This window comes from Mustela putorius, unplaced genomic scaffold (assembly GCF_011764305.1).
Source record: "Mustela putorius furo isolate JIRA1106 unplaced genomic scaffold, ASM1176430v1.1 tig00003853_pilon_pilon_pilon, whole genome shotgun sequence".
Lineage (NCBI taxonomy): Eukaryota > Metazoa > Chordata > Mammalia > Carnivora > Mustelidae > Mustela > Mustela putorius.
This window is the reverse complement of record NW_025422005.1, coordinates 40,277,914-40,296,823: the sequence shown is the minus strand read 5'-3', so window position 1 is coordinate 40,296,823 and position 18,910 is coordinate 40,277,914. Positions and strand designations below refer to the sequence as shown.

General features: G+C 41.4%; 1 protein-coding gene across 1 annotated transcript in view; it reads left to right on the top strand.

Annotated features, from left to right (window-relative positions):
* The first annotated feature begins 7,486 nt into the window (after window positions 1-7,486).
* Window positions 7,487-18,910, top strand: part of FAF1 (Fas associated factor 1) — a 480,711-nt gene continuing 469,287 nt past the window's right edge. Inside the window, exon 1 of the mRNA XM_045064498.1 lies at window positions 7,487-7,672. Coding sequence (XP_044920433.1) covers window positions 7,628-7,672 — 45 coding nt within the window. The 5' untranslated portion in view covers window positions 7,487-7,627. The remainder of the gene's footprint in view (window positions 7,673-18,910) is intronic.

Below are 18,910 nucleotides of genomic sequence, written 5' to 3'. Positions count from 1 at the left end.
TGCTGACTTGCTCCCGAGGGTTAAAGATGATCGTCAAAGGCAAACGGGAGTAGCAGTTCCGTGGCCCTTGGGTTATAGGTCTCCACGACTCTTCAGTGGCCTCCGCTTCTCAGTAGGAGTCTTTATTCGCGTCCGGGCCGGACTGCACGCTAACGCCGAGTGGGAAGGCTCCGTAGCCCGCCCGCTGGGCTGCCGCTGCCCCGCGGAGCCTCAGAGGCCGTGGGAGCCAGGCTCGGAGCGCGTCTCCGGAGACTGCCGGGCGCGCGGCTGGCTCCGGGTAAGTCGGTCATGCCGGCCCCACCAGGTCCCGGGACTCCCAGCAGCGTGAGGAAGGAGGCGAGTGATGCGGGAAGCGTCTATGGGGCCCGGGCTGCTGGGGCGGCGCGCGGCAGCATCGCGGCTGCACAGGGCAGCCCACCAGTAACTTCCCGCCTACGACCGAGCCAGTTCAGACTTCCCACTGCAGACGCTCATTGAGCCGCCGCCGCCGTCTTTTCCTTCCTTTCCCAGTTTTCTGGGGGCCTCCGGAGATCGGGAGCGACCAGAGAAGCGCAGGCCAAGGTCTGAGTATGGGGAGTCGCCACAATGCCAGAGCGCAGACAGTCCCGTCGCCCTCCCGGCGAGAGCCCAGCGGCTCCGACACTCGGTGCCACTTCGCCGACCCTTCACTGTCCCCCGGCCTGTGCCCCAAGCCTGTGCCGCCGACAGGGCAGCGGCCGCCAGCTAAGTGTGCTCCGGAGCCGAGCCGGGCAGCAAGGCTTCCTCCAGAGCCGCAGCGCTCCCAGTGACAGTTTTTTTGTAGCTGGCCCCCCCCAAATCGTCGGTCCCCGCTCTCTTCGCCCCTACAGACACTTGAGCGTTGTCCTCCTTTGAGCGCTTTTCCTACCCTCCTTCTTTGGCTTCCTTTTTCACTCAAACAATTGCAGCTTCTGTTGCCGCTGCAGAGACGGTGCCGGTTTCTTCTCTCTTTTTTCCGACCTCATCAGCTTTTTTTGAAAAGAAAAAAATTGAGCGCTTTTTGAGTTGAAAAACCCGCCCCCATTTTAACGGCAGAGTTTTAAGGAGGCTCGGCTGAGTTGCAGCGCCGCGGGAGCGGGAAGGCCGGGCACCGCCCACGCACCGCCCACTGCCCAGGAGGCGCCCAGGCTCGCAGGCTCGCAGGCTCGCAGGCTCGCTCGCTCCGCCCCCAGCCCGCGCCCTTTCTCCCGCCTCCTCTCTCCCCACTGCCCTCCCTGCGTCTCAGGCACGGGTTCCCACCCGCCCGCTCTCCGGCCGCCCGCCCCACGGCCGGTCCCCAGCTGGATCGGCGTTCTGCCCTGCGGAGCAGGGTTTGGCCTCCGCAGGCTGGCTAGCGGGCTGGAGTCTGCGACACGAAACCTAGGACTCCTGGAGCCCGGCGGGGGCGGGTGAGGGGGAAGAGGCTTGTTAATTAAGACTGCTGCGGAGAGCCGCAGGGCCTGAGAGGCTCGGCGGCGCTGGCTGCTGGAAGGCGGAGAGCGTGCTGGCGCGAAGCAAGTTTCCCCCGGCCCTGGCGGGGAGGCTGACTCGCCTCTGCGCTCCGCCGCTAGGCTCTCGAAGTTCGGGCGGCCAGGCCTACAGCTGCCGCCGCCTCCTCTGGTGTGTGCTCTGTATACATACACTCCGCAGCCTTTTCTCAGCCTCGGGCCTTGGCCTCGCACCTGCCAGATCAACGCCCGGGGTCGTGGTGGGCAGAGATGGCCGTCGGGGGGTGGAGGAAGAGACCCGGACTGACGTCGAGAACAGTGCTCAGAAAAAGCAAACGTTTTTAATGGACTGATTTTTACGAAAACTAAGGACAAAGTGTAGGGAAGAAACCATGACGAACTCTGAACTCAATGTTTCAGGGCCGAGAAACTGAAATGTTTCATTTCTTTGGGAAAAGGGAGAAAAGCAATTAACTTTAAAGCTAAATTTACAACAACTCTTGGGAAGCTTTTCTAACAAGGCCATTTCTTTATTGCCAAAGTTCTCTCTTTTTCTACTTAGATGGGGGCTTTTGGGGGGGGGGTGTTTAAATGTAAAGGAGTGAGTAGTTTGTTCCCCAATCGTTTATTTCACTCATCTGAGACACCAGTTGTCTGTACTTATAACCTCCTCTTTTAGCTATGTAAGATTAATTAACTACTGGTTTCTACATTTTTTGCTCTTAAAAATACCCAGCACGGTTACATGATGCACCCAGTGGTCAAAATGAAACCAAGCAAAAAATGACAAGTGGTCTAATTAGAGTAAGCAGATCCTCCAGCAACATCTGTACCCAGCCCCTTGAAGTATAATGGGAGTACTAGCAACAAAACACACCAGAAACATCTGGATAAACATCTAGCAACATACTGGCTAGTACATAGAGGAAGAGTTGAAACTGGGAAGAGTCTGGCAGTGTTTTGACAGAAGTGTTGAAAAAAATAACTGGAGCTCTTTTCTTAGGTAACTGAACTTGCATTGTGAATCAGGTATGAACTACAACACCAGAAATTAACTCCTCCCGTTTCTTACATGTACTTAGACATTTCAAATTTATGAAGAGTTGCTTTCTGGCAATTATTATGGTTTCTTGCTAAGAGAAGATACTGTAATGAGAAAGAATCTTAAATTATGCTCATTATGTATAAATACATATGTATTATAATCTTCATGAGATACTTTTTGCTGAATAACTGAGTTATGGAAAATTTATGGTAATTTAAGATGCATAGAGAGCTAGACTAAGATTTTTGGAGGTCCTAAACTAACTGAAAAGATTCTGATGTCCCATCATTGTATTATGTAAATAAAAACAAAGCCAAAAAATAGGCATAAAGAAGTCCAAAAAAATTCCGATTTTTCCCCACGATGACTACTTTAGTGCTTTTGCTGAGATATTAAATTTAAATTCTTTAAGGAAGGCTTTTTTGTTTTTTTATTCTGGCTTTGCTTATATTCTAAAGCATGTGCTTAGCCTGCTTATTGTATAAACCACAACTGGCAGTACAGAGGTTCAAGGCTTAGTTTAGAGAGCATAAGTAACGACCAGAAAGTACCTCCAATGAAAATCTAATATTAAGTATTAGTTCACTGAAGTATATTCAAAGGTGAGTATCTCTGCCTTTAATTATTTTACATTCTAACATGGTATATAAGAAAGATCCACAGTTAAGCATCTAATATATTGAAAGTAGTGGTTTCTCTTTTAGCATAATAATGACATGTCTTTCAAACACCAAAAAGAGGCTTTATATTAAATAATAACAGTTATCGAATTTTTTTTTCCTCAGCAGTTCATACTCACTTTAAAGTGCTTATAGAAATATAATTTATCAGGGGTGTCTGGGTGACTCAGTGGGTTAAGCCTCTGCCTTCCACTCATAATCTCAGGATCCTGGGATCCAGTCCTGCAAGGAACCCTGCATCCAGGCTCTCTGCTCAGCAGGGAGCCTGCTTCGCCCCCTCCAACCCCCTGCCTCTCTGCCTACTTGTTTTTCTCTTTCTCTCTCTGTCAAATAAATAAATAAAATCTAAAAAAAAAAAAAAGAAAGAAAGAAATGTAATTTATCAGATTATTCTGTGCTTTTTCTCATTGACTCATTTATGCAGTTTTTCAATGGTTAACATATGGAAATGTGTATGTGGCATCTGTAATTTCTTTACCTAGTATCAAAGTCTTTCTTTTTGTTGTATTTATAGATCCAACAGAGGTGGAAAATAGACTGGCACCCTCAGGGACCTTTTTATCATTTCATAATTGTGATTTAGGCATTTTATTTCTGAGTTTCAGTAGACTTTTTTTTTAATATGGGTAGTCCCACCATCTATGAAAGTCATTTTGTAGGGGTGCCTGGGTGGCTCAGTGGGTTAAAGCCTCTGCCTTAGGCTCAGGTCATGATCTCAGGGTCCTGGGATCAAGCCCACATCAGGCTCTTTGCTCAGCGGGGAGCCTGCTTCCTCCTCTCTATCTCTGCCTGCCTCTCTGCCTACTTGTGATCTCTGTCTGTCAAATAAATAAAATCTTAAAAAAAAAGAAAGTCATTTTGTAAAGTAAGTAAATAAATACCCAGTAAGCAACTCAAATGCCTAACCATAATAGCAACAATTAACATTTGTATACTATTTCATGGTTATAACATACGATACACACATTTAATCTTCACAACAAATCTGAGTTACATATGGTAATTATCCCCATTTTTTAGGTGAAGGAATTGAAGCTTGCAGAGATTGTGACTTAAAGCCAGTAAGTTAGTGGATATAGGATTTGGACTCAGAACTTGGGGCCCCAAGTCTTAAGCCTATCCCACTTGTTAAGAGTCTAGGATCAGACCAAGACTCCTAAAGAAATTAAATAATTCAATTAAATATATTTTTGATTACCCAGGTGTGGATCTAATTCTGTAGTAGCATTAATCTTCTTGTGAATTATAGTAGAAGTGAGTAGTGTTAAAAAGCTTAATTAACTTAACCAAAGGAGTAAGTCTAATACCACTATAAGTTATGTTGATATCATGTGCCCTGGTAATATATGATGTGGGTACATCACTTCTGTGGTATTCTTCTTCCCAAATCCATAAACAGTATAGTTTGGACAAAATTCTGGACAAACCCAAATTGAGGGATGGTATATAATGTTCCTGACCACTATTCTTCAAAAGTCAAGATCAAAAAACTGTCACAGATTGGAAGAGTCTAAGGAAACATGACAACTATATATAATGTGGTATTCCGGATTGGACCCTGAAACAGAAGAAAGACATTGATGTAGAAAGGCAAATAGAGTCAGGGCACCTGGATGATGCAGTCTGTTAAGCATCTGACTCTTGGTTTTGGCTCAGGTCATTATCTCAGAGTCCTGGAATCGTGTTCCACATCAGGGTCTATGCTAAGCATGGAGTCCACTTGAGATTCTCTTCTTCCTCTGTCCCTCCCCCACCCTCTATCTCTCTAAAATAAATTTTAAAAATGCAAATAGAGTCTCTAGAATTTGATTAATAGTATTATACCAATGTTAATTTCTTAGTTCTGATAGATGTACCATGGTTATGTAAGATGGTAACATTAGATGAAGCTAGATCAATGGTAAACACATATAAATATAAAATTATGTCAAATGAAAATTCAGCAAAATAATTTTATCACATATATTTGAAAGAAAGATGAAATTAAAGTTCTTTTTCAGACAGTAATGGTAAGATCAAAGAACACGGAGATTCTAGAAAAAAGTCTTTATTTGAATTAGGCTGCTTTGTGAGTTAATGTGGATTAACTATGAGAATGAATTAAAATTATTTTCCTTTGCTCATGCTTATGTACAGAAAATCTCTATACATTTTTATTATCTCAGTTTGTGAAATAAAATTGTTTCTAAGAAAATTCTGGGGAAATAAAAAATAAACTATTTTTTTTAAAGATTTTATTTATTTATTTGACAGAGAGAAATCACAAGTACACTGAGAGTCAGGCAGAGAGAGAGAGAAGGAAGCAGGCTCCCTGCTGAGCAGAGAGCCTGATGCGGGACTCGATCCCAGGACCCTGAGATCATGACCTGAGCCGAAGGCAGCGGCTTAACCCACTGAGCCACCCAGGCGCCCCAATAAACTATTTTTTAATTCAATATTTATTTTTCTTTCATTTCATTGTCCATAGTGGACAATCACTCGGATGCTGGGTACCCAACCCATGAATAGGTAGGTCAAAAGGAAGACTCAGTCTCAGGAAATGTACAAACTTTGCAACATGGAGGGTGAATTGCAGGGAGACAACAGGGTAAGTGGAAAGAGCACTAGTTTTGACCTAGTCTTGAATACAGAATACAGGTCTGTCACTTTGTCGCATGACTTTGAGAAAATTCTTAACTTCTCAGAGTAGTTTTTTATTCTGTAAAATCTTTGTAAGAATGAGATTGGGGCAACTGAATTACTACACTTAAACTGCTGGTACTGTGTTTCACCTTGTGATTCACACGTGTGCTATATTTTGGAAATTCTTCCTATGGGATGGCAATTAAAAAAATACATTCAATTCATGTGACTACGGATAATTCTATTCCTTACCTAGCTAATTCTGGTCTAAATACAGACTACTGCATGAGAGTTGTATGCCAGGCTATCTTCATCTAAAAAACACAGGATGAGCCTAGATCTTTGGAACAGGATAGTGCTCTTCTTTGTCTTCAGGGAATACAAAGATGGAGGCCTTGGTCTATATGGTCATTTCACTAGCATCTACTTTATAGCACAAAATAAGCAATCTTACTTTATAATTTCAGGGTTTAATGCACCTTGCAAGGCAAGTCAATGCTCTATTACAGTCCAGAAGATGATATTTTCCCAAGTCAAAGTTAAACGTATCCCACTGTAACTTTTCCTCCAGTGACAATTACAAACTGTCACACTTCATTATATAGTCTTTGATTATTCTTGTCTCAAGGCCGTTCAATTTCTGACTATAAATTGAAATTTAGTAATTGGTGTTTCAATAAAATTTCTTCACTTATAGAAGTATTTTAAATTGACTATATTCAAAGCCGGACTCAAGTTTTTAGGTCTAAAAAATAAATGTTATGCTGCAGGAATAGAAAAGTTTTTATTTGTCATAACTAACAAAAACCGCTTCTCCTTTCCTTGGGATCTATAGTCTCACTTTTCTCAGCTTCTACGTTCACCCAAGTCGATCTCAGCGCCCGGTTACCTCTGTGTTATCGAGAGGTTGAGGATGCACGAGTCAGGGGGCCTGGGATTGAGTGTGCCGGTGTGTAAGCAGGTTTTGTAGTGAGGCTGAGCCTAAAAGAGTGTATATGAAGTTGTTCCTTGGTTAAGCTTTGTTAGAGAGAATGTACGTTTATGAAATTCTGTTTGTAAAACGGGTTTTGAGAGTATTGAATTGGTTTGTGGGGCTTTGTGTGTACTTATGTGACTAACCTCGTTAAGGCTTAGAAGCTGATCCCCGCCCCAGCCAGGAGGAGGCAGTACCCTGAGGCCTTTGCTTAATTCCAAACTGGAATAACCTGATGCGGGACAACTAGCTCCCGCAGTTGCTAGTTGGGGACTCTGCCAGCGGCGCGCGGACGCCCGCCCGGTAGTCGCGCGCCTAGCGCTTGACAGGAAGGCAGTCACGTGGCAGCCGCAAAGCGGCGCTTTGCGACCTCGATGACAGGCAAAATGTGCGACAGCCTTGGCGCCGGCCAACCAGGGGTGGAGGCGGCGGCCAGGGAGGAAGCGGAGGAGGCGGAGGCGGCCGTGGGGTTCACCCGCCTGCTCGTTCGCCTGGTTTCCCCGCCCCCGCCGGTCTCACCGCTGCCGAAGGGAGCCGGTTGCGCGCTGTCGTAACCTGCCCTCATCCTGGCCAGCAACAGGAAGACCGGACCCCCATCCAGACCAACCTCCCTGTCAGGGCGGCTGCGGAGCGGGCTCTGCGGGGCGCAGGCGGGCAGCCCGGGCGCCTGAAGGTTACCGAGTGCATGAGCGCCTAGCCTCCCGCGCTGCCCCGCCCGCCGGCCCGCCGGTCCGCCCGCCGGCTCGCCCGCCAGCCCCTCGGCGCCCGGCGGCGGCGGCGGCGGCGGCGACGGCCGCAGGAGGCGCCGTTTTCTTCCCAGGTGCGCGCTTCGCTCCCGGAGCCGCGGAACTCGGCGGCCGCCATGGCGTCCAACATGGACCGGGAGATGATCCTGGCGGATTTTCAGGTAAAGTATATGGCCCCCTTCCTCTTCCACCTCCAGCCTCGTGGGTTCCCGGTGCCAGAAGGGTTGCCTCTTCTCAGGGTTTGTTAGAGCATTGCGGTGGTGTGTGGTTTGGGCTTTTATACTGTACGTGGCGCGCGAGTACGCGCGCGCGCGCGCCTGTGTGTGTGTGTGTGTGTGTGTGTGTGTGTGTGTGTGGTGTTGAGCCATGCGGGAACGTGCAATTCATGTGCTGGGTTGGGTGTATGTAGAATTTGTTATGTATGGATTTGCAGGGTGAGGGGGTGTTAAAATTCTTGGTTTAGTGTATGTGTGTGGACTGTGTAGTATGTTCTGTATTTTGTGGAGAATGGGTAGAATTTGGGGATATAAAGTGGGGCTTTTAAGTATGGGTTTTTTGGGTCAGGGGTTTCGGGTTGTTCTTTGAGGAGAGTGTGCTGTATGGAGTGTGGGTGTGGAGAGTGTGGTGTTGTGGGTGTGGTGTATTGTATTAAGGGGTGAGTAAGGAGGAGGAGGCGGTGAAGGTAGTGGTGAGGATATGGTCTTTTTCAAGGAGAGATAAACATTCGAGACTTTGCCTTATTGGAATCTTTGGAGGGTATGAAGATAATAAGGATGTGTCAGATAGACTGTATATACAAAAGTATCCTTGGTGAATTCTTAACCTTAATAAATTTACACATTTGTGGATTCCCTTCTCCTACAGATTTGAATTGCTTGGTTTGTCTTATAACTCCAGGAAAAATTTAAAGGATAAGCAAAGGTTATTCCTTCACTTAGCCCAACTGTAGTTACACTAATATATGAGTATCTTAAGGAGGCCCTTTGAAAATAGAGTTGTACCCCGTCATGAAAGACTTGGTATTAGAACTAATGCCCTGTGCACTCCATCTTTGCCTTTTGAAGTTTGATGAAGAAAGTATTGTTGTGAGATATTTTTAACCATTCACGTTAGCATTAACTAAGAAGCTACTGTTATGTATAGGCAGAATTTTCTAACACTGTCATCACTACATGGTCTAACACTAGCATAGTAGGTGATAGTTTTTCTTACAGAGATTTTGATTGGCTTCTCATTTCCCTCTTTTCTCTGATTTTCCTTATTTCATAACTTAATATTGTGATGGTTATTTCCAGAGTTTGCTCTTTATCTTACCCAGTAGGAGTATCTGATTTATTGGGAATATGGATAGATCTGTATTTGATTATACCATAACTTCCAAGCTCAGACAGAAAGAATAGTTCTGAAAATAAAAGTTGACCACAAGATTTTGGTGTTTTGTAGGGTTATGACTGGTCTGAGATTTTAAAACTTTATTTATTTATTTATTTATTTATTTATTTATTGCGTGAGTCTTTTATTCTCTTTTTGTTTTTTTCATTCACAAGTCTTTTATCTAAGTGGAATGTGGTTGTATGAAAAACTCTTTTTAGGAGTATTTTGTCCTGTTATAAAGCTGTTTTATAGAAATGGCTTTGGACAACAGTTAATCATAGTTTACCTCACTAAGTTTTAAGGTAATTATAACTTTGTTTTGATTTCCCCTATTTTTTTTTTTTTTTACTTCCTTTAACAACTTGTAGCTGTTTGTTTTCTTTCTCTCTCTCTTTTTAAAATATTTTATTTATTCATTTGACAGAGAGACAGAGATCACAAGTAGACAGGCAGATTGGGGGGGGCATGGAAAGCAGGCTCCCTGCTGAGCAGAGAGCTGAATGTGAGGCTCCCTCCCAGGACCCTGAGATCATGACCGAGCCTAAGGCAGAGGCTTAACCCACTCAGCCACCCAGGTGCACCAGCTGCTTGTTTTCTTATTTGTAACAATTAGTGTGCTTACTGTGAACTTTATATTCGCCGAGGACAGGAAATTTAGGATTCTTGTACTCAGAGACAAAGTAAGATTTTCCGACAAGTATTTGGGATTTTATCTTGATTATATTACTACATTCTGCTGTTTTTCTCTTCAAACTGATGGCACTGACCTGAGCAGTTGTTTACAGAATGGGAAAAAGCTATGGTATTCTGTGGGGCTCGATCCCAGGACTCTGGGATCATGACCTGAGCCGAAGGCAGAGGCATCAACCCACTGAGCCACCCAGGCGCCGGAGAATGCCATAGCTTTTTCCCATTCTGTAAACTACTGTTCAGGTCATTGTTTGCCAGATGGTGAAAGTTTATTTCATATTGTCAAGTAGGTAAGAACACTATTGGTAGAATGAAATGTACACATAAATAAAATATTTATGAGTAAAAAGAATACACATAGAGAATAATACAGGTACAGAATAAAAAGTACACACATATTAAGTCCATTAGCCTTTGTGTTTTTAGGAAACTTGTATACCTCTCACACATGATTCCAGATCGTTTTGCTCTTGTGGACTTACTTTTAAAATCAATTATTCTTTCTTTCTTTTTTTTTTTTTTTTTTTTAAAGATTGTATATATTTATTTGACAGAGACATAGGGAGAGCGGGAATACAAGCAGGGGGAGTGGGAGAGAGAGAAGCAGGCTTCCCGCTGAGCAGGGATCCTGATGTGGGGCTTGATCCTGGGACCCAGGATCATGACCTGGGCTGAAAGCAGACGCTTAACGACTGAGCCACCCAGGCGCCCCAAAAGTTAATTATTCTGTCTGTTTTTTAATATTATGTAAGCTTCTTCTAGGATTAGCTTTTAAAAATTAGCATTTAGGGGCACCTGGGTGGCTTAATGGGTTAAACCTCTGCCTTCCGCTCAGGACATGATCTCAGGGTCCTGGGATGGAGCCCCACATTGGGCTCTCTGCTCCTCAGGGAGCCTGCTTCCCCTTCCCCCTCTTCCTGCTTCTCTGCCTACTTGTGATCTCTCTCTCTCTCTCTCTCTCTCTGTGTCAAATAAACAAATAAAATCTAAAAAAAAATAGGGGGCACCTGGGTGGCTCAGTGGGTTAAGCCTCTGCCTTCGGCTCGGGTCATGATCCCAGGGTCCTGGGATCAAGCCCCACATCGGGCTCTCTGCGCTGCAGGGAGCCTGCTTCCTCCTCTCTCTCTGCCTGCCTCTCTGCCTACTTGTGATCTCTGTCAGATAAATAAAGAAAAAATCTTTAAAAAAAAAAATCTAAAAAAAAATAGCATTTATCCAGTTATCAGTAACTAGGTTATTTTAAACATTACAGTTCAAGTCTTGTAATGTAGATACTTGATTGATGGGCTTTGCCTGTATCTGTGCAAATCAGTTTCTCCCCAAAATTGAACACATGAGTGTGAAATTAATAGTGATTTTGAGACCTCAGTACTGCCTTTGTAGAAAGGAACATGATTTTTCAAAAAAAAGTTTTTGTTTAAATTCCAGTTAGTTAATATACAGTGTCATATTAGTTTCAGGTGTACAATAGAGTGATTCAGCACTAACCTGCAATGCCCAGTACTCATCACAAGTGCACTCCTTAATCCCCATTACTCATTTAACCCATCTCCCTCATCTACCTCCCCTCTGGCAATCATCAGTCCCTTCTCTATAATTCAGTGTCCACTTCTTGATTTGCCCACCTCTCCTTTTTTGAGAAAGGGAAACGATTTTTGAATATCACATTTTAAATAAGTTGTAGATTTAGCTGATTGCTAGGTAATAAGTTCTTAGAAATACAGTACCTAAATATGGAAAAACTATCTTTTTTTAAGATTTATTTATTTGAGAGAGATCATGGGCACGTGCTCTCTTATGTGGCAAGAGGGGAGGGTCAAAGGGTGAGGGAGAGGAGAGAAGCTGACTGCCCACTGAGCACAGAGTGGACTGGAGCTGGGGCTCGATCTCACTACCCTGGTATCATGACCTGAGCTGAAATTGAGTCCCATGCTCTATCCACTGAGCCACCAAGGTGCCCTGGAGAAACTTTTGAGAAAGATAATTGTATATTAACTATTTCAACTCAATGGAAAAAGGACTTCTGTTGAAACCAATCAGTGGAGTAGTTAACAATCCTAATTTAAAAAATGAATTACCTGGTTTCTTAAAATTGGACAAGTAGTGGATGGAAGATTATACCTCAGACTTAATGAGATTTTGGGATTTTGTAGATCAGTCAACTTATTCCAAAGCAAATGTATTACAAATTGTCCTCTAAAAGATTCCCATCCCCCCAAATAAGAACAGCTTTCAATTAAAAATTTTTTAAAAAGATTTTATTATTTGACAGGGGGAGAGAGAGTGAGAGAGCGCGAGCACCAGCGTGGGGAGGGGCAGAGGGATAGGGAGAAACAAACTCCCCTGTTGATCCAGCACAAACTGGATCCCAGGATTCCAGGATCATGACTTGAGAGGAAGGGCTTAAACTGACTGAGCCACCCAGGCACCCCTCAATTAAAATTTTTTAAAAATTGTGGTGAAATACATATAACATAAAATTTGCCATCTTAACTTTATATGCCATTTTTAAGTTTCCACATAAAGTACATTCACATTGTTGTGCAGCCATCACCACTATCTCCAGAACTTTTTTTACCTTGCAGAACTGTAACTTTAACCATTAAAGAATAGCTTCCCATTTTGTCCTGTTCCCTAGCCCCTGGCAACTACCATTCTATTTTCTGTCTATAAATGTGAATATTCTAGGTATCTTATATAAGGGCAATCACACAGTATTTATCCTTTTGTGACTGGCTAATTTTACTTAGCATGATTTCTCCAAGGTTCATCCTTGTTGTAGTATGTGTCAGAATACCCCTCCTTTTTAAAAGAATGAGCACTGTCTAAGGTCATACCACCCTGAAAGCGCCCCATCTTGTCTAAAGGACTGAATACTATTACGCTGTTGATACAGTATGTGTGTACAGTAGTCCCCCATTATCTGTGGTTTTGCTTTTCATGGTTTCAGTTACCCTTGGACAAATGTGGTCCAAAGGTAGATGATCTTCCTGATGTATAATGAGAAGGTCAGTAGTAGCCTAATGCTGTGTCATAATGTTTAGGTCATTCTCCTCACTTTATCTCAACATGTAGGCATTTTATCATCTCACATCATCAAGGAAGGGTGAGTACGGTACATACAATAGGAGATTTTGAGAGAGACCATATTCATATAACTTCTATTACAATATACAGTATTGTTAAAATTCTGTTTTGTTATAGTTATTAATGTCCTACTGTGCTGGATTTATAAGTTAAACTTTATCATAGGTATGTATAGAAAAAAACATAACATATGTAGGGTTCAGTACTATCCTTGGTTTCATGCATCTATTGGGAGCCTTGGGACATAACTTGTAGATAATGGGGGACTGCTGAACCACATTTTGTTTATCCATTCATCTGTCAATAGACACTTTCATGTTTTGAATATTGTGAATCATTAATGCTGTTATGAATGTGGGTGTACAGTTAATTGTGTGAATCCCTGCTTTTAATTCTTTTAGGTATATATCTGTATGAATTACTGAATCATATGGTATTTCTATTTTTAATTTTTTTGAGGAACTGCCAGCCATAGTGGCTTACCACCAAAAGTTTGGAGACAATGACAGCATTATGTTTAATGAATTATTTGTAAATTCAACTCTGGGCAATGAGTTTAGACTTGTAGTAGTCTAAGAAAAATCAGGGGTTTTTTTTTGGTTTGCTTTGTTTTTTTCAGATTTTACGTATTTGTCAGAGCACAGTTGGAGTAGCAGGCTCCCTGCTGAGCAAGGAGCCTGTTGCGGCTCCATTTCAGGACCCTGGGATATGAACTGAGTCGAAGGCAGGCACTTCACTGACTGAGCCACCCAGGTGTCCCCAGAATCAGTTTTAAATGTAAATAGTGTTAGCACAGTATATTATTGGTAAAGGAATGAAAAGAGTAGTACACCTACAGTTCTGGCCAGCCAGAGCCAGGAGGGGGTGTAAAGGAATTTCCTGGGTTTAAAAAAGAGGCCGGCATCAATGAATCAGGACTGTTTTTTTTTTTTTCTCCTCTTTTCTTCCTTAATGTCTTTTTATAACAGAGATGCATTCAGGTGAAAGTTCCAAATCTTGTTCTTTATATGTAATTATAGAATTCTTTGCCTTTTTTTTTTTTAAGGTTGAAGCATAGAGCAAAAATCATTTGATCAAACTTGAGATATATTTGGTTTGCTTATAGATGTGAAAATAACTATCCAAATGGAATTGCAGTTGCTATCGAATAATTTCAGTAATACTTATTATTTTGGACCCATATGAGCAAAAAAACGAGTATTCTGCTTTCCCCCTTAACCTTTTAATTACTGTAATGCTAATTTCTTTTTCCTCTAACGTACATTTTTTTGGAATACAAAAAGGGTGCTATAGCTGTTTAGGTTAGTCTCACATATTTTTCTTATTTATATTTCTCTGTTAGTGTATAATGTGAGGTACAGATCATAGCCTTACTCAAGTCAAGGAAAAAAAGGAACAACTTTTACCTGTAGTAATATATATTTTTTAAGCAACAAAACCTTATCTGCCTTGCTGAAAAAATATTTTTTCTGAACCTAGTTCTAGTGGTTATAGATTGAGTCTATTTCTTCTCTAATTTGACTTTGATTTTGGTGTTACTTTCAGTTGTGACACTGTTGTGTGTTGTGCCTTTGTTTTCCTCTCCTGGTTTTTCAAGCTAGTAATACCTTTGCTGCTTAAATTGCCTTATGTGTTTTCATATATTGAACTATCTTTTAAGTTTTCTTTTGCCTATCTATCAACTTCTCTTGGAAGCATGGACTCTTCCATGACACTCCAGTAAGTCACTTGAAATTAGTTTCTGCCCCTTCATAACATTTCTTCCTTCTAAATGAAGCTGTGAATCTTCTTTCTTTTTTAGTTTGACAAACTGTGCAAGTAGAAATGGTATTGATCCGCATGGATAGGTATCTTTTGTGATGTTGTGGTTTGGGGACCAAACTAAGTATCCATGGAACATCATATTTATATCCTGGGAGGTTACCTTGGCAAGATATTGAGTACTATGGCTGAAAATAGTCTTGTTACTGTCCTTTTTTTCCTTTCTCTGCTATCTTCTTTATTCATTAGAGGGACGGGTATTTTTTGTTTGTGTTTGGATTGTTGGTAATTGGAATAATGAAATTTGGCATGTAGAATAATAAAGTTTAGTAGTTATTTAGTGGTTAAGAGCATGGACTTTGAGGTCAGATTGCTTGGATTTAAATCATAGTATGCCACTTGTACATCTTGTGATTTTTGACTACTCATTTCACACCCCTGCCTCAGTTTCCCTTGAAAAATGACTTAATGTATGTAAAGTTATTAGAACAGGTGTCTGGCATAGAAAGAGTTCAATAAGTTTTAGTTATTTTCATTTTTGATAATTTTAAGGTATATACTCGTTCTCTGTACTTTTTCCTTTTGTGGAAATTGAGGCCAGAAAAAGGAAGTGACTTGTCCAAGTTCATGCGTTGGTTTGAAATAAAGATTTTATCCAGGTACACGTAAGAGTGTTTATTTTCTAGCTTAATGTGTCAAATGGCTTGGATTTCTAGAGGAAAAAAAGACTCACCATTCAGAAATTTCTCCAAATGATAAAATTTACATACAGTATGAAAATTTACATACAAAAAACAATACCTGGCATATAGCTAGACATGCCAGAAGGGAGGGAGGGAGGGTCTGGCACCTTGATTGTTCCTAGACTAGCATTCATTCCAGTCTAGTGCCATGCTTCTAAGTTTACAGGTGGTCAGAAGCCACGGAATGAAGAGTCTTTAGATTTATTGAGCATGGTTGGATTGATGCCTCTTGTTTGCCAGACTAGGTTTATGGACTCTGTAGATGAGGAGTCAGGAAAATATAGCCTATAAGCTGGCTACCTGTTTTTATCCATAAAGATTTATTGGAATACAATGATAGGTATTCATTTACCTGTTGTCTGTGACTGCTTTCTTGTTGTAGTGACAGAAATGAGTAATTGAGACAGAAACTTCATGGTGCACAGGCTTAAAATATTTACTGTCTGGGCCTTTAATATAAAATTATTTCAAGACCCCTCCCCCCCACAATAAGTAACTTCTCTTTCCAGGTTTTAGTAATTGCAAAGTGCTAAATCATTGAATGCTTCATGAGTAACATTATATGGTTATATACCTCTATAGGAAGCAGTTGTTAGAACATTGCACTTAGGCAGACTAGAGCTCTAGTTTTTTGTTTTGTTTTTTTTTTGGTTCTGGTTCTCTGAGCAAGTCATTTGTCCTTTCTGGCTCTGAGTTACTCAGTCTATGAAATAGAGATTTGTCTAAAGTTATATGTACCTGAAAACAGGACTGGACTAGATCAGGTATTCATATAGAGTCTGGATAATCACTTGGCACCAGCGAGGTTTGAGGACATTCAGTTATAATTTAGGTAATTTGTCTGGATTAGGGATCGGCAAACTACATCTTGAGGGCCAAACTACTACCTGTTTTCATCAGTAAAGTCTTACTGGAAGACAGTCATGCATATTTGTTACATATTGTCTCTTGCCACTTTTGACCTCAGTAGCAAAAGTTGAGTAGTTAGTTGATTGTGCCGCCTTTTACCTTGCCCCCTTAAAGTAAAGCTTGTGATCCTTGATCTAGATAAGTGGTGTTCAACTGTGGGTGATTTCTGTTCCCAGGAGACATTAAGCAATGTCTAGAGACATTTTTGGCTTTTGCTGCTGGTAGTTAGTGAGTAGATGCCAGGAATGCTGCTAAACATTCTGCACAAGACATACCTTTAAAATGAAGAATTATCCATTTTAAAATGTCCAAGTGCTGAAAACCCCTGATCTAAATTACTGGTTCTCAAACTTGAATTTGTATAAGAATAATGTGAAAGGCTTGCTAAACTGTAGGTTGCTGGGCCCCACCCCAGGTTTCTGATAGGGTAGATTCTAAGTGGGGCCTGAAAATTTTCATTTCTGTCAGATTCCCAGGTTAGGCTGCTGCTGATCCAAAATCTACATTTGGGAATGACTGATCTAGATGACTTTAGACGGTACATCCATTCCTGTGATTTTTTTGATTTTGTGGGGGTTTTAAAATTTATTTATTTATTTATAGAAAATCTTTTTTTTTTTTTTTAAATTTTGTTTATTTATTTGGCAGACAGAGATCACAAGTAGGCAGAGAGGCAGGCAGAGAGAGAGAGGAAGAAGCAGGGTCCCCGCTAAGCAGAGAGCCCGATGTGGGGCTCGATCCTAGGACCCTGGGATCATGACCTGAGCTGAAGGCAGAGGCTTTAACCCACTGAGCCACACAGGCTCCCCTGATTTTGTGGTCTTAAGTACTGCTCCATTTTTATGACTTAGGAAAATTGAGTATTTTATTATATGTCTTATGCCTGGTGTGGGGCTTAAACTCATGACCCTGAGATGGTAGGGCTTAAACTCTGGACCAGCTGAGCCAGCCAGGTTCCCCCGGGCTCTGTGCCTTTATAAAAGCCCTTATTTTTTGCAGCCCTCTAGAAAAACTTCTAATTATCTCTCAAAATCTATCAGCTGCCTTTTGCTGATAACATTAGTACCATGTGCCCAGTTTTAGGGTTAATAATTTTGTCTTATGTATCGTTGGTATATTACTCTTCCTTGAGTCTTTTTAAAGAATTTAAAAATATTTATTTATTTTAGAGAGATTGCACATGAGCCAGAAGGGCAGAGGGTGAGGGAGAGGGAGAGAGAATCTCAAGCAGACTCTGTGCTGAACACAGAGCCTGATGCAGGGCTGAATCCCAGGACCATGAGCTAATGACCCGAACCAAAATATAGAGTCAGACACTTAACTGACTATGCCACCCCCGTGCCCCTCTGCTTTTGAGTCATATGCCAGATTGTCAGTAATCACTTTACATATTTCTTCTCCCTAATGTCAGCTCTTTAAGTGAACAACTGCCTGGGTCTTAACCATCTTTTTCTGCAATATCTATAAGAGGTTCTCAGTGAATATTTTTTGAAGGAATATTATGAATATTAGCTGTTAGGGTACAAATAGAGTAGAATTGTAAGTTTGCATGTATAGTTGACCCTTGAACAATGCAGGGGTTAGGGGCACCAATCTGCCACATATTTGAAAATGCAATATATAATTTTGATTCCCCCCAGATTTAATCAGTAATGGCTTATTGTTGACTGGAAGCCTTACTAATAACATATGCTGTCAATTAACATGTATTTTATATGTTATATGTTTTTATATGTTGTATTTTTACAACAAAGCAAACTAGAGAAAATGTTATTAAGAAAATCATAAAGAAGAGAAAATACACAAATAGTACTGTATTGAAAAAAATATCCAGGTGTAAGTGGACCCATGCAGTTAAAATGTGTAGTTGTCAAGGGTCAGCTGTTCAAGCATCTGTCATTTGTTGACATATGATTTTGAATAATAAAATCTGTCATTGAGAATAAAAATTGTGCTATTTTGTTAAACTGAGGATTATAACTTTAAAGTGACCAATTTATAGAGAAGTACAAAACACCTCTGTTCTCGTTTAGCTTTTATGGAGGGCTCAGTAAAGTATTGTGGCAAAATACAGGGCTTGAGTTCAATAACTTTGGGAAATTCGAATTGCTCTGTGTCAGTCACTATTCTTGATTTTGGTTTCACTTTCAGCTTTTTTAAGGCAGAAACTTAAATTTCAAATCAGATTTGTTTACCATGTTAAATCATTAGCCATTGGCTTTAAGATGAATTTGAGATAGTTTTAAGAAGCAGTTTGTCAGGGGTGCCTGGGTGGCTCAATTAAGTGTCTGCCTTTGGCTCAGGTCATGATTTCAGGGCCCTGGAATCGAGCGCCACGTCGGGCTCTCTGCTTGGTGGGGGCTCTGCTTCTCCCTCTCTCTCTGCACCTTACCCCACTTGTGCTTGCTCTTTCTCTCTCTCTCAAATGAATAAATAAAATCTTAAAAAAAAAAAGCAGTTTGGCAGCATTTACAGAGTAATTGTACCTGTCTTTATACTTATTTGTGGTTATAGAGAAATAATTGTGGTAGAAATGATGAGATGTCAAGTTGTGGTAAGAAAAGCAGAAATGTTTGCAGGTTATGTGTGTATGTTAATGGTTTTAGAGTTAGGTTTCAGGCACCTGTTTTTTTCTTCTTCCTTTTTACCTTGGTTCCCTGGACTCTTTAATGATTGAGCTATAACAGTATAATGTTAGTGAGAGGAAAGCTTTGTCACATGTGCCCTCTTGGCTACCCACTTTCTTTCTCCCAAGGGAAAAGTAGTGGTTGAATTTGTTTTTTTAAATACAATTTTAGCTGTGTAGTAAAATGAGGTAGAGACAGAATTGAGCAT